We start from the raw sequence: 14,427 nt of genomic DNA, 5'->3' as shown, positions 1-14,427 counted from the left end.
ACCACTAATTAACTCTTTCTGTGTACATTGGCAGAGAGCTATTAATCAGTGGTGGGGCAGAGTTGGACCAGGATGTCTGAGACTCGCTGCTGAGTCACAAGTTTTGTGATGCAACAGCGATCTCACCAGCGAGATTGTTGTGTGTGTGACACTTACCAGCGACCGGCCTCCCTGCTGGGTATCGCTGATCGTCCTGGAAAGCCCTGGACATTTTTTTGATCTCTGGTCTCCCACTGGCCAGCACGCATCGCTGCGTGTGGCAGGCGGGAGACCAGCGATCAGCGAGCTGGAGCTGGTAACCAAGGTAAACAGCAGGTTTCTAAGGGGGCGCAGCGCTTAGAAACCTGCTGTGTACCTTAGTTACCAGCGCGCTGGTGCAGGGAGATGGTAACCAAGGTACACATCGGGTTTCTAAGCGCCGCGCGCCGCTTAGAAACCCGATGTGTACCTTGGTTACCAGCTCCCTGCACCAGCGCACTGGTAACTAAGGTACACAGTGGGTAACTAAGCGACGTGCGTCGCTTGTTACCCGCGTGTCGCTGGTCCTGATCGCTGGTGAAGCTGCCTGTTTGGCAGCTCACCAGCTATCATGTAGCGACACACCAGCGATCCTGACAAGTTCACATCGTTGTCGGGATCGCTGGTGAGATGCTATGTGTGATGGGGCCCTTAGTCCTCTAGTGATTATTTCCTGGGCATGCAATCTCTTTGTCATCTGAACACATATGCTTTCTTGGTGTTTTCTTTCTTTGTCTTTTTAGATACATTCTGGCATTATATTACTTGTAACTAGGTTTATCCTGTTTCATTGTAGTGGGTTATCATTATAGAGGCAATTATTGTGTGTATGTATGTATGCCTATATTTTACGTGCTATATGGTTGGTTAGGGTGGGCCATAACTCCAGTATGGGTTGAGTGGTCAGTACTGTAAGGCCGTGGGCTTTTTCAAATTTTTTTGCATATCTTTTTCTTTTTTTTTCAATCAGTTCTCAGGGGCGCAGCTAAAGTTATCACTCTATGCACGGAGCGATGACTGAACTCCCACCTCTATAAATGAATACAAACACATGGATGCCCGGCTTTAAGTACAGGTGCTGGCAGGTTCAGATTGCTATTAACCGGAATATTAACCCCATATCTGCAGGTTTATGGCGTTTCTTCATGTGACATGTTCCCTTTAAGCTGAAGGGGCTAACATACGCATATAAAAATCGGTATAATTCATAGATCAGCACCACATTCTCTATTAAAGCTACCCTACATGGATGTAGGATAATGTCTTTACGAATATGTCACATTAATCATCATTTGAACAGTGAAGCTAATGTAAGCACAAGGTCTCTGTGTCCTTAGGGTAGATACGCTCTGGGAATACCCATAGCTTGGAAGGAGTCAAAACCCAATAAAATCCTCTAATGTGTAATGTCAAAAGGTGACCTGTAACTACTGTTTTCCCTAAAGGGTTAACAAATGTAAATATATTTGGCATTAATGCAATTCAAAGTCATGTACTCTCTAGTGCCATATACTCTAGTGTTTGTTTGTATACTTCAGCAACCTGCACCTGTGCATTTGCTTCATTTTGCAGTTTTGTTTCTTACACTGCATGTACGTATGTGTGTAACGATATATACATGTGTGTGTATTTCAATGTGTGTTTGAATTACATATACGGTATATTATATTCTCTGCCTCAGCCCACAAATATAAAGGACAGGTAATATTCTGCTCTAATTAAAAACAGCTTTGAACTGATGTGATTCAGTCACTACCTTCAAGTGCATATGATAGACATATAAATATTTACTTAACCCCTTAAGCCCCAAGGGTGGTTTGCACGTTCATGATCAGGCCAATTTTTACAATTCTGACCACTGTCCCTTTATGAGGTAATAACTCTGGAACGCTTCCATGGATCCCAGTGATTCTGACATTGTTTTCTCATGACATATTGTATTTCATGTTAGTGGTAACATTTCATTCAAATAACTTGCGTTATTTGTGAAAAAAACGGAAATTTTGCGAAAATTTTGCAATTTTCCAACTTTGAATTTTTATGCCCTTAAATCACAGAGATACGGCACACAAAAAACTTGATAAGTAACATTTCCCACATGTTTACTTTACATCAGCACAATTTTGGAACCAAATTTTTTTCTTGTTAGGAAGTTATAAGGGTTAAAAATTGACCAGCGATTTCTCATTTTTGCAACACCATTTTATTTTTACGACCACATCACATTTGAAGCCACTTTGAGGGGTCTATATGATAGAAAATACCCAAAAGTGACACCATTCTAAAAACTGCACCCCTTAAGGTGCTCAAAACCACATTCAAGAAGTTTATTAACCCTTTAGGTGCATCACAGGAATTTATTCGGACTCCCATGACAGCACCACGAGAGAGGGGATCCGCCCTGTAGGAACAGGAAACCTACAGATACAAAAGGGCGGCACCTCTCCCACGCATCAGTTGGTTTCCTGTTCCTGAGGGGACGGGATCCTACAGAAGAATTGGATCCCAGGCCGGCCAGCCGACACCGGTAGCAAGGGGGTCTCCTACCTCGGCCTGGTTCGGATTTCCTGGAAGGCGCCACGGTGGCCCAGGATGGGTGTCACGGCGGTGGCGTGGACAGCAGGGAGCGGCGTCCGGAGGATGTCCGTCTCTGGAATTAAGCCGCCGCCGGTAAGTATACCCCCCCCCGGGGATTCCCGGCTCCGGCGGCGCAGATAGGTTGGCAGCGCTGTGCAGGGGGCTGCGACCGGGCGCTGCTCCGGAGCTCCCGGGCGTCCCGCGGGGCTTCCGGCGTTTCCGGGGTAGCGGTGACGTCAGGGGGCGGGCGGAGGAGGCGCTTCCGGGTCAGCGCGCTACTGTGCATGCGCGGCGATTCCAAGATGGCGGCGCCCATCGGAAACACCGATGGCGCGGGGTCGGGCGCCAGCTGGGGTAGGGAGCTCCGTTAAGGGGGGGAGGGGCGCGGCATGGATACTGCTGACCGGAGGAGGGGTATTTAGGCGGGACCCGGGCAGGGTTCCTTGCCTTGGCCACATTACTACATGCAGCAGTGTGCAGCAGCAGCAGTGGTAATGGAAAGCGATCGAGAGCAGCAGCAGCAGCGGCAGAAGCAAGGGCAGCAGTGGCAAACATCACTGCCGCCCCTGGATGACCTTCGGCAGGTCAAACAGAAAAAGAAAGGGTCCCGTGACAGTAATGCGGGACGAAGTGACCAGTCCACTCGTAAGAGCTCCTCCAGGCAGACAGGAGCATCGACCGAAAGAAATCCCCCTCGTTCTCCGGTACTTGATTGTGGCACTGGTAAGTGATCTTCGTGAAAGTTCACTCAGTGACGGGACCCCCCTTCTGTGTTTTTCTTTTTCTAGGGAAAAAAAGCTACAAATAAAAATAAGCATAGGGAATGCGCACTCTGTGCATGCCCATTACCGGACGCGTGCCTCAAAAGATTGTGCCCCCCCTGTATTCAGCAGACGGTGGCAGAAGAGTCGCCTGCAGTAGCGGCGAGTTTGAGAGACATTGTCAGGGTAGAAATGAGGGAAACCCTAAAGTCCTTGTCTCAGCCGCAAAGTCTAAGGGGCGAGGTCCCGGCGGAGTCTGATTCCTCGGTAGAGTGGAGAAAAAGCAGAGACTCCCAGACTTCATCTCCCTCGTCCTCCTCAGGAGAAGAGGACTCGGGGCGATTTTGTCTGCCTCTTGACCAGGTAAACAAGCTGGTCAAAGCAGTCAGAGGGACAATGGAGGTAGAGGAGCCTAAGCCCCATTTATCCATGCAGGATGTCATGTTCGGTGGGCTGGAACAGAGGAAGCGGAGAGTCTTTCCGTTAAATCAAAAGATACAGGATCTGATCCACAGAGAGTGGAAAAAAACGGACAAAAGAGGGTCGCTACCACCAGCCCTCAAAAGGAGATACCCCTTCGACGATCCGGCAGTAAGTTCTTGGGACAGAGCCCCCAAATTAGACGCTGCCATTGCGAAGGCATCAAAAAAATCCTCGCTCCCCTTTGAGGACATGGGATCCCTTAAAGATCCCTTAGACAGGAAAGCTGATACTTTCCTGAAAAACACCTGGGAGATGGCAGCCGGGTCCTTAAGACCAGCAGTGGCTTCAACGTGCACGGCCGGGTCCATGATGGTCTGGTTGGACCAGTTGGAGTCACAACTAAAACAGGGTACATCAAGACAGACAATTCTTGGGGCCCTACCGACCATCCAAGAGGGAGCAGCCTTCCTGGCAGATGCCTCAGCGGATGCAGTGAGAATGGCCGCCAGAGCAGCAGGTCTCTCTAACGCAGCTCGCAGAGCCCTGTGGCTAAAGTGCTGGCAGGGAGACATCCAGTCCAGAGCAAAGCTCTGTGCGATTCCATGTGAGGGCGAATATTTGTTTGGAACTGTCCTAGACGAGCTGCTTGAAAAGGCGGGGGACGACAAGAAAAGGTTCCCAAACCTTTCATCAGCGTCCTACCGTCGCCCATTTGGTAGAAGGAGATTTGGCCAGGGGAGAAGGCGCAACTCTTCGCCTGTTAGAGATCGACCCAGATGGGAAGACAGAAGGAGACGAGGTACGGGCTATATGTTTACACGCTCGTCGAGAGATCAAAAGAAACCAAATCAATGACTAGCGGTTCCCGTGGGGGGTAGACTGTCATCCTTCTTCCCGGCATGGTCACAGATTACGAATAGTGACTGGGCGCGTAAGGTAATATCCACTGGGCTTAGGTTGGAATTTACCCAGATCCCGCGGGACACCTTTAAACTGACCCCCTTAAGATCTTCTCATCTCGAACAAGCGGCTTTAGAAGCGGAAGTCTTGAGCCTATGTCAGAAAAATGTCCTGGTAGAGGTTCCAGAGGCTGAAAGGGGAAGAGGGTTTTACTCTCCCCTGTTTCTAATCCAGAAACCTGATAACACATTCAGAACGATTATAAACCTTCGTTCCCTTAACGAGTTTTTGATTAATCATACATTCAAAATGGAGTCCATTAATACAACAATAAAAATATTGTTTAAAGGTTGTTTTATGGCAGTCATAGATTTGAAAGACGCGTACTATCATGTACCTATCCAGACTTCCAGCAGTTCCTGAGAGTGGCAGTTTCAGTAGAGGGCACAGTACGTCATTTTCAGTATAGAGCCCTTCCCTTTGGTCTCTCAGCAGCACCCAGGGTTTTTACAAAGTTAGTGGCCGAAGTTATGGCTCACTTACGAGAGGTTGACGTCTTAATCATTCCATATTTAGACGATTTCTTGATTGTAGGAAAATCGGTGGGTCATTGTAAATCCCAGATAGAAAAAGCTAGATCCAGGTTAGAAAACCTGGGATGGATTTTAAACTACGAGAAATCCCGACTCCAGCCCTTAAAAATACAGAAATTTTTAGGGTTGATACTAAATTCAGACACTCAGCGGTGCCTGCTACCACTAGATAAATTACAAAAGATACAGGAGCAGGTTCTTCGGGCAATGGATAATCCATCTATGACCCTCAGACAGGCCATGTCCCTGTTAGGTTCTCTAACTTCATGCATCCCAGCAGTAAGGTGGGCACAGTTCCATACCAGAACCCTTCAAAACGACATCTTGATTAATAGCAGGGCCCTTGGAGGCTCCTTACAGGGTCGGATGTGTCTAAGCCCCTCAACTGTTACATCACTGAGATGGTGGCTTGAGAGCGAGAACCTAGCGTCAGGGGTGCCCTGGATAACACAGATAACCCGTATTATAACCACAGACGCAAGTTCCTTCGGTTGGGGAGCCCATATGGGGGACATAGTGGTACAGGGCCAGTGGGATTCTAATTCTGAAATCTCATCCAACCAGAGAGAACTATTGGCGATAGAGCGGGCAGTCAAGAAACTCATTATCTACCTGCAGGGCCATCATGTGAGGATACACTCGGACAACCAGGTAGCGGTAGCATATGTCAACCACCAAGGTGGAACCCGCTCCAGCGCTCTGATGCAGATAACAGAACGGCTCCTCCAGATAGCAGAGAGAAATTGTCTATCTTTGACCGCGCTCCACATCAGCGGAAAGGACAATGTAAGAGCAGACTTTTTAAGCCGCAAGGCTCTAAGACAAGGAGAATGGGCTTTGAACAAAGATATTTACCGCCAGATTGTCCGCAGATGGGGCCAGCCAGAGGTAGACCTCTTTGCCACCAGAAAAAACAGAAAAGAAAGATTGTTCTGCTCTCTGAACCCCAGGGAAAATCCCCTGGCGGTGGATGCCCTACTGATAAGATGGGACTTTTCTCTGGCATACGCCTTCCCACCATTGAATCTTCTTCCTCTGGTAGTCAGGAAGATCAGAGAGGATCAGGCAAGAGTCATACTGATTGCCCCCTTTTGGCCCAGGAGGACCTGGTTCGCGTGGTTGAGGACCATGTCGGTAGGCGATCCCTGGGTACTGCCGAACCTTCCGGATCTCCTCTACCAGGGGCCAGTCAGCCACCCACAAGTAGCGGGACTTCATTTGATGGCGTGGTATTTGAAAGGTCACTATTAAAAAATAGAGGGTTCTCCAAGAACTTAATTGACACCCTCCTAAGAGGCAGAAAATTAACCACCACTAATATCTATGCTAGGACCTGGAAACGCTTCCTGTCCACCTTTCACTTTGACATCAGAGATGGAATTCCCACGAAACATATTCTGGAATTTCTCCAGAAAGGGTTCGAATTGGGTCTCTCCACAAGTACGCTAAAAGTACAAGTTTCAGCCTTAGGGGCCCTGTTTGCAGCTGATATTGCAAAAGATTATTGGGTAGCAAGGTTCATCAGAGCAGCGGCCAGATCGAGACCTATACACAAAGACAGATGCGTACCGTGGGACTTAAACTTAGTCCTTACAGCCATGACAGAAAGTCCGTTTGAACCTTTAGATTCCGCCTCACTAAAGATTATATCTCTTAAGACAGCATTCCCGGTAGCAATAACATCCGCGCGTAGGGTGAGCGATATACAGGCACTTTCCAGATTGCCTCCTTACACAGAGTTCTTACAGGATAGAGTAATCCTGAGGCCAGATCCAGCATACCTTCCCAAGGTAGCAACACAATTCCACAGGACACAGGAGATAGTTCTGCCTTCTTTCCTCCCTAACCCAACCAACCCTAAAGAGCACAAACTCCAGGCGTTAGATATTAGAAGATGCTTACTGACATATTTAGCAGCCACGGATCCTTGGAAGAAGGAGAACGCATTATTCCTATCCTTCCAAGGTTCCAGGAAAGGATACAGAGTATCAAAACGCACATTAGCAAGGTGGATTAGGGAGGCTATCTCTCTTGCCTACACAGCAGGTGGCGGTCCGGCTCCACAGAACCTGAGGGCACATTCCACTCGGGCCATGGCATCATCCTGGGCGGAGAGATCTGGAGTATCAATTGATCAAATATGTAAGGCGGCCACCTGGTCATCTCCTTCCACCTTTTTTAACCACTAACGGTTAGACATGGGTGCCTCCTCAGACCTCACCTTCGGGCTAAGGGTGCTGCAGGCTGTAGTCCCTCCCTAAGTTAGTTTACATCTCTGTAATTCTCTCGTGGAGCTGTCATGGGAGTCCGAATAAAGTATTAAGTTACGTACCGGTAACGGTATTTTTCGGAGGCCCATGACAGCACCCTTAGTTCCCTCCCTTGTTCACATATAGGGGTGCACTCCTTAGAAGATTGTTCATAGAATCACCTTATGTGGGAGATGGTATGAAATAATTCTGTTAAATAGGGTAGATAGGTTGTATATATCATATGTTGTGTACTAACCATGGTAGCCTCTCAAGCTCTGTAATCCAACTGATGCGTGGGAGAGGTGCCGCCCTTTTGTATCTGTAGGTTTCCTGTTCCTATAGGGCGGATCCCCTCTCTCGTGGTGCTGTCATGGGCCTCCGAAAAATACCGTTACCGGTACGTAACTTAATACTTTTTTGAATATTTAAAAAAAAATGAACATTTAGCTTTTTTTCACAAAAAAAATACTTCAGGTTCAATTTTTTTTATTTTACCAAGGGTAACAGGAGAAATTGGACTGCAAAATGTATTGTGCAATTTGTCCTGAGTACGATGATACCTGATATGTGGGGGGTAACCACTGTTTAGGCGCATGGCTGAGCTCAGAAGCGAAGGAGCGCCGTTTGACTTTTTCAATGCAAAATTGGCTGGAATTCAGATCGGACGCCATGTCACGTTTGGAGAGCCCCTGATGTACCTAAACAGTGGAAACCCCTCACAAGTGACCCCATTTTGAAAACTAGACCCCCCCCAAGGAACTTATCTAGATATGTGATGAGAACTTTGAACCCACAAGTGCTTCACAGAAGTTTATAACGTACAGCGGTACAATTAAAAAATCATATTTTTTCCACAAAAATGATCTTTTCTCCCCCAATTTTTATTTTCCCAAGGGTAACAGGACCCTAAAAGTTATTGTGCAATTTGTCCTGAGTATGCTGATACCCCACATGTGGGGGTTTACCACTATTTGGGCGCATGGCAGAGCTCGGAATGGAAGCAGCGCCATTTGACGTTTTTGGCTGGAATTGAGATTGGACACCATGTCGCGATTGGAAAACCCCTGATGTACCAAAACAGTGGAAACCCCCCCACAAATGACACCATTTTTGAAACTAGACCCCCCAAGGAACTTATCTAGATGTGTGGTGAGAACTTTGAACCCCCAAGGGCTTCACAGAAGTTTATAACATACAGCCGTACAATTTAAAAATCATATTTTTTCCACAAAAAAATGATCTTTTCACTCTCAATTCTTATTTTTCCAAGGGTAACAGGACCCTAAAAGTTATTGTGCAATTTGTCCTGAGTACGCTGATACCCCATATGTGGGGGTAGACCACTATTTCGGCGCATGGCAGAGCTTGGAAGGGAAGCAGCGCCATTTGACGTTTTTGGCTGGAATTGAGATCGGACTCCATGTCGCGTTTGGAGAGCCCCTGATGTACCAAAACAGTGGAAAGCCCCCACAAATGACACCATTTTGGAAACTAGACCCCCCAAGGAACTTATCTAGATGTGTGGTGAGCACTTTGACCCCTCCAGTGCTTCACAGAAGTTTATAACGACCGGGCGTGAAAATAAAAAAAAATCGTATTTTTTCCACAAACATGATCTTTTAGTCCTCATTTTTTTATTTTCCCAAGGGTAACAGGAGAAATTGGACCCCAAAAGTTGTCCAATTTATCCTGAGTACGCTGACACCCCATATGTGGGAGAAAACTACTGTATGGGCACACGTCGGGGCTCGGAAGGGAAGTGGTGACGTTTTGGAATGCAGACTTTGATGGAATGGTCTGTGGGTGTCATGTTGCCTTTGGAGAGCCCCTAATGTACCTAAACAGTGGAAACCCCCCACAAATGACCACGTTTTGGAAACTGGACCCCCTAAGGAACTTATCTAGATATGTGGTGAGCACTTTGAACCCCCAAGGGCTTCACAGAAGTTTATAATGCCCGGGCATGAAAATAAAAAAATCGTATTTTTTCCACAAACATGATCAATTAGTCCCCAATTTTTTATTTTCCCAAGGGTAACAGGAGAAATTGGACCCCAAAAGTTGTTGTCCAATTTGTCCTTAGTACGCAGATACCCCATATGTGGGAGAAAACTACTGTATGGACACACGTCGGGTCTCGGAAGAGAAGTAGTGACGTTTTGGAATGCAGACTTTGATGGAATGGTCTGGGGGTGTCATGTGCGTTTGGAGAGCCCCAGATGTACCTAAACTATTGAAACTCCCCACAAGTGACCCCATTTTGGAAACTAGACCCCCCACGGAACTTATCTAGATGTGTGGTGAGCACTTTGAACCCCCAAGTGCTTCACAGAAGTTTATAACGCCCGGGCGTGAAAATAGAAAAATCACTTTTTTCCACAAAAATGATATTTTTGCCCCCAATTTTTTATTTTCCTAAAGGTAACAGGAGAAATTGGACCCCAAAAGTTGTTTTTCAATTTGTCCTGAGTAGGCTGATACCCCATATGTGGGGGTAAAACACTGTTTGGGTGCATGGCAGAGCTTGGAAGGGAAGGACCACCATTTGACTTTTTCAACTCAGAATTGGCTGGAATTGAGATCAGACGCCATGTTGCATTTGGAGAGCACCTGATGTGCCCAAACAGTGGAAACCCCCAATTATAACTCCAACCCTAACCCCAACACACCCCTAACCTAACTCAGCCCTAACTCTAGCCCTAACCGTAACCCTAGCCCTAATCCTAGCCCTGGCCCTAACCCTAACCCTAATGGGAAAATGGAAAAAAATACATTTTTTTTTATTTTATTATTTTTCCCTAACTAAGGGGGTGATAACGGGGGGTTTGATTTACTATTTATGGCAGTTTTTATATTTGGCAGCTGTCACACGCTAAAAGACGTTTTTTATTGTAAAAATAGTTTTTCCATCATCACATATTGAGAGCTATAATTTTTCCGTATTTTGGCCCACCGAGTCAAGTGAGGTCTTACTTTTTTGCGGGACGAGTTGACATTTTTATTGGTACCATTTTCGGGCACGTGAAGTTTTTTGATCGCTTTTTATTCCGATTTTTGGGACGCAGAATGAACAAAAACCAGCGTTTCATGAATTTCTTTTGGGGGGGTGCGTTTACACCGTTCCGCGTGCGGTAAAATTGATAAAGCGGATTTATTCTTCGGGTCAGTACAGTTACAGCGATACCTCATTTAGGTCTTTTTTAATGTTTTGTCGGTTTTATGCAATGAAAACTATTTTATATAAAAAATAATTATTTTTGCATCGCTTTATTCTGCAAGCTATAACTTTTTTATTTTTTCGCTGATGATGCTGTATGGCAGCTCGTTTTTTGCGGGACAAGATGACATTTTCAGCGGTACCATGCATATTTATATGCGTCTTTTTGATCGCGCGTTATTGCACTTTTTGTTCGGCGGTATGATAATAAATCATTATTTGTTGCTTCGTTTTTTAATTTTATTTTTTAAGGGGTTTGCTAAAGGGGTTAACTAATGGGACAGTTTTATAGGGCAGGTCGTTACGGACACGGCGATACCAAATATGTGTACTTTTATTGTTTTGGGGTTTTTTTATTTCCAAAAAATGTATTTATTGGGGGAATATTTTTTTTTTTCTAATTTATTTGGCGATTTTTTTTTTAAATTATTTTAACACTTTCTTTTTTCTTTTTTTTTTTACTTTATTACATTGTCCCAGGAGGGACATCACGACATCACTGTCCTATGACAGATCGCTGATCTGTCACATCACAGATCACTGTGATGGCACTGAGGAAGCCGGCTCCCTGCAGGCCCCCGAAGGTCCCCGTCGCCATCTTGGATTCGGCGGCCTGCAGGGATGGAGCCCCCGGCAGCAGCGCTGCACATTGCGCTGCCGTGGGGGGCTCAGGGAAGCACGGAGGGAGCCCCCTCCCTGCCGATGCTTCCCTTTAACCCCCGGTACACAGCGATCGTGTTTGATCACGGTGTGCAAGGGGTTAATGTGTCAGGGGCGGTCCGTGACCACCCCTGACACATTGTGCCGGGTGTCAGCTGTGATAATCAGCTGACACCCAGCCGCGATCAGCGGCTCTGACCAAGTGGGCGCCGCTGATCTCTATGACGTACTATCCCGTCCCTGGGAATTAAGTCCCAGGGCACATGGATGGGATAGTATGTCATATGGGATTAAGGGGTTAAAGTGAGCCTGTCAGGAGGGTTGTGTATAGTAACCTACAGACAGTGTCAGGTCAGTGCCGTTATACTGATTACAATTATACTTTGGTTGATGAAATCCATCTTGTGGTTGTCATTTAATCTTTTATTTTCAGTTAATGATATGCTCATGCTCAGGGGTGGCCTGTGGGGGGGTCTTCATGTGGTGCTCTGATTAGGTATTTATAATGAAGACTGCGGACAGGTCACTGATCCTGTAGTGACCTGCCTCCTATTTTAAATACTGTGTTTGTGCAGTTCATATTTTGGTCTTTGGAAAAAAAAATAACTACAACAAAATGGCACTGGCACTTGCTGATAGTTGCTACTGCGCAAGCGCTATTTTGTTGGAGGAGAAAAAAATTTGGCTACATCAAAATGGCACCGGTGGCGGCGCTTGTGAAACAGCATCTATCGGAAAGCGATAAATGCTACTGCGCATGCGCCGCCACGGCGCCATTTTGCTGTGGTTCAATTTTTTTTCCAAAGACCACAATATGAACTGCACAAGCGCAGTATTTAAAATAGGGGGCAGGTCAATGTAGGGTTAGCAACCTGTCATTCAAGTCCATAAGGATGAATATGTTAACAGAGCACCATATGACGACCCCGCCCCCCCCACAGGCCGCCCCGGAGCACAAGCATATCATTGTCTCAAAACTGAAATAAAGATTTTAACAACCACAAGATGGATTTCATCAACAAGGTATCATTTTAATCAGTATAACAGCGCCAACCTGACACTATCTGTAGGTTACCGAGCACAATCCTGCTGACAGGTTCACTTTAAGCAAATCAAAGAATACAGCAGCACTGCTATATAGCATATACGGTATTTATAAAATGAAGGAACTTATCGCACAAATTGGTCATTTCATGTCTACCCATCAGCAACAATAATGCGTACCTTTCTTTGAAGGGCCTCTAACCATTTCTATCAGACATACTTTTCCTGGGTCAAAAGCCTACAAATTTAAATGGCAGGTAGGATCCAATGTTAAAAAAAAACCCTTAGACTGATGGAAGGAGTGCTTAGCCAACAATGGAGGCATTCACTACCCCTAAATGCGTACCTAGAAGAAACAAAAAACTGATCAGCACCGCCTAATGGAATGAAGCGTGAACAGGTGCAAGCTGTCACAATTGTTTGCATATAGCTTAGTGCTTACAAAGTGATGCTTGATTCTGTTAGGAGATGCTGGTCAGTAAGTTTATATATAAAGACAGAGAGACACTGTATATTCTACTATTAGACAGTACCTGCCACAGTGCAGTGTAATAGTGCTGCAATTCTGTGTAGTACTGTGACAAGCTGTTGACTAGTGTGTAGTACCACCATAAGATAGTTACGGTATATTATACTTTTACCAATGTGTTCTCTATTACTATTACATTGCACTAGCGGAAATGGAGTTTTTTATACTAAAACTGTTTGGCCCATTTGGCTTCATCTGAAGTTGGCAACTCTTCTGTTTGAACTGATTGCCCAGTATGATGTAATGAACTAAGTATAGTGTCATGAGCAGTCTCTTCTCTTCCAGATTACCGAAAGTCAGGCATACACATTAGAAGATGAAGTGGCAATTGTGTTACAGCAGATCATTGCTAATGAGGCCAACAATCCTGAAAAGGAGTCAGAAGGCCATGATTATCCTGCGGTCAGAGCGGACAGCAAAGGGGACGTGAAGCAGGAGGAACGAATGGTATTTTTTTTTTTTCAATATTCCTTTTCAGATCAACAACTATGAAATTTAGACGCCTTTAGCCTGAGGAAATAATTGTCTCACTGTTGTAATAAATGGGACATGTTTAGTGTAATGGTACAGTATGTGACAATGGGCAGAAATTCAGTTGTAAGAATGAAACAAAATAGCCTGTACTTGGTATTTGGTCAGTATATTACCTCAGTATTTGTAAGCCAAAACCAGGAGAGGAACAATCAGAGGAAAAGTATAATAGGAACACGTCACCACTTCTGTATTTATCACCCACTGATGGTTTTAGTGATGTGAAGAACTGACCAAAAACTGAACGTGTGAATATGCCCTTAAGCTGTGTATGGTGAACAGACATGGCACGTGGAATGAAGATAATCATCCATATCAAACACTTTGACTGTATGTGTAATGTAATATGCCCTAGGTCATGCATCATGTGGTGTGTGGATTAGTGATAAGCAAACATGCTCGAGTAAAGTCTTATTGGAGCAGGTGTTATTCGAGCATCTGGCAGTGCTCGTATATTATGTTCGAGCCCCTGCAGCTGCATGATTTGCAGCTGTTAGAATCCTGAACACAAGTGGGAATTAACTAACAAATAGGCAACCCTCGCATGTGTTGAGGGTGGCTAACAGTCGCAAATCATGCAGCCACAGGGACTCGAACGTTATATATAAGTACTATCAGATACTCGGATAACACTCTAGCATGCTCAGAAAAGACATTATCCAAGCACATTCGCTCATCAATAGGGTGGACGTTACAACTTTGCTATGGCAGTGACAAAAATAAAAGAAAAATATGTTCGTGAAGCCAGGGTGCACTAAATTAACCTCTGCTTCCTGGTAGTGTGATGTAATGTGGTGCATTCCAAATAGTCCAGAGAACAAGGAGGCCAGAGGGGCTGTTGATAACCTTTACTTGTTGCAGGAATACACAATTGCATCCCAACAAATGATGATTGAACAGAGTTACTTTCCAGTATAATAAT

General features: G+C 45.5%; 1 protein-coding gene across 2 annotated transcripts in view; it reads left to right on the top strand.

The window, feature by feature from the left end:
- Positions 1-14,427, top strand: part of SCG3 (secretogranin III) — a 99,395-nt gene that overhangs the window by 22,175 nt on the left and 62,793 nt on the right. For both annotated transcript variants that reach the window (XM_073568429.1, XM_073568430.1), the window contains exon 6: positions 13,260-13,421. In XM_073568429.1, coding sequence (XP_073424530.1) covers positions 13,260-13,421 — 162 coding nt within the window. The remainder of the gene's footprint in view (positions 1-13,259; positions 13,422-14,427) is intronic.

Source organism: Dendrobates tinctorius, unplaced genomic scaffold (assembly GCF_039654945.1).
Source record: "Dendrobates tinctorius isolate UK_male_01 unplaced genomic scaffold, ASM3965494v1 ptg000022l, whole genome shotgun sequence".
NCBI classification, from domain to species: Eukaryota; Metazoa; Chordata; class Amphibia; order Anura; family Dendrobatidae; genus Dendrobates; species Dendrobates tinctorius.
The sequence above is the reverse complement of the archived record's forward strand: the minus strand, read 5'-3'. Positions and strand labels throughout refer to the sequence as shown.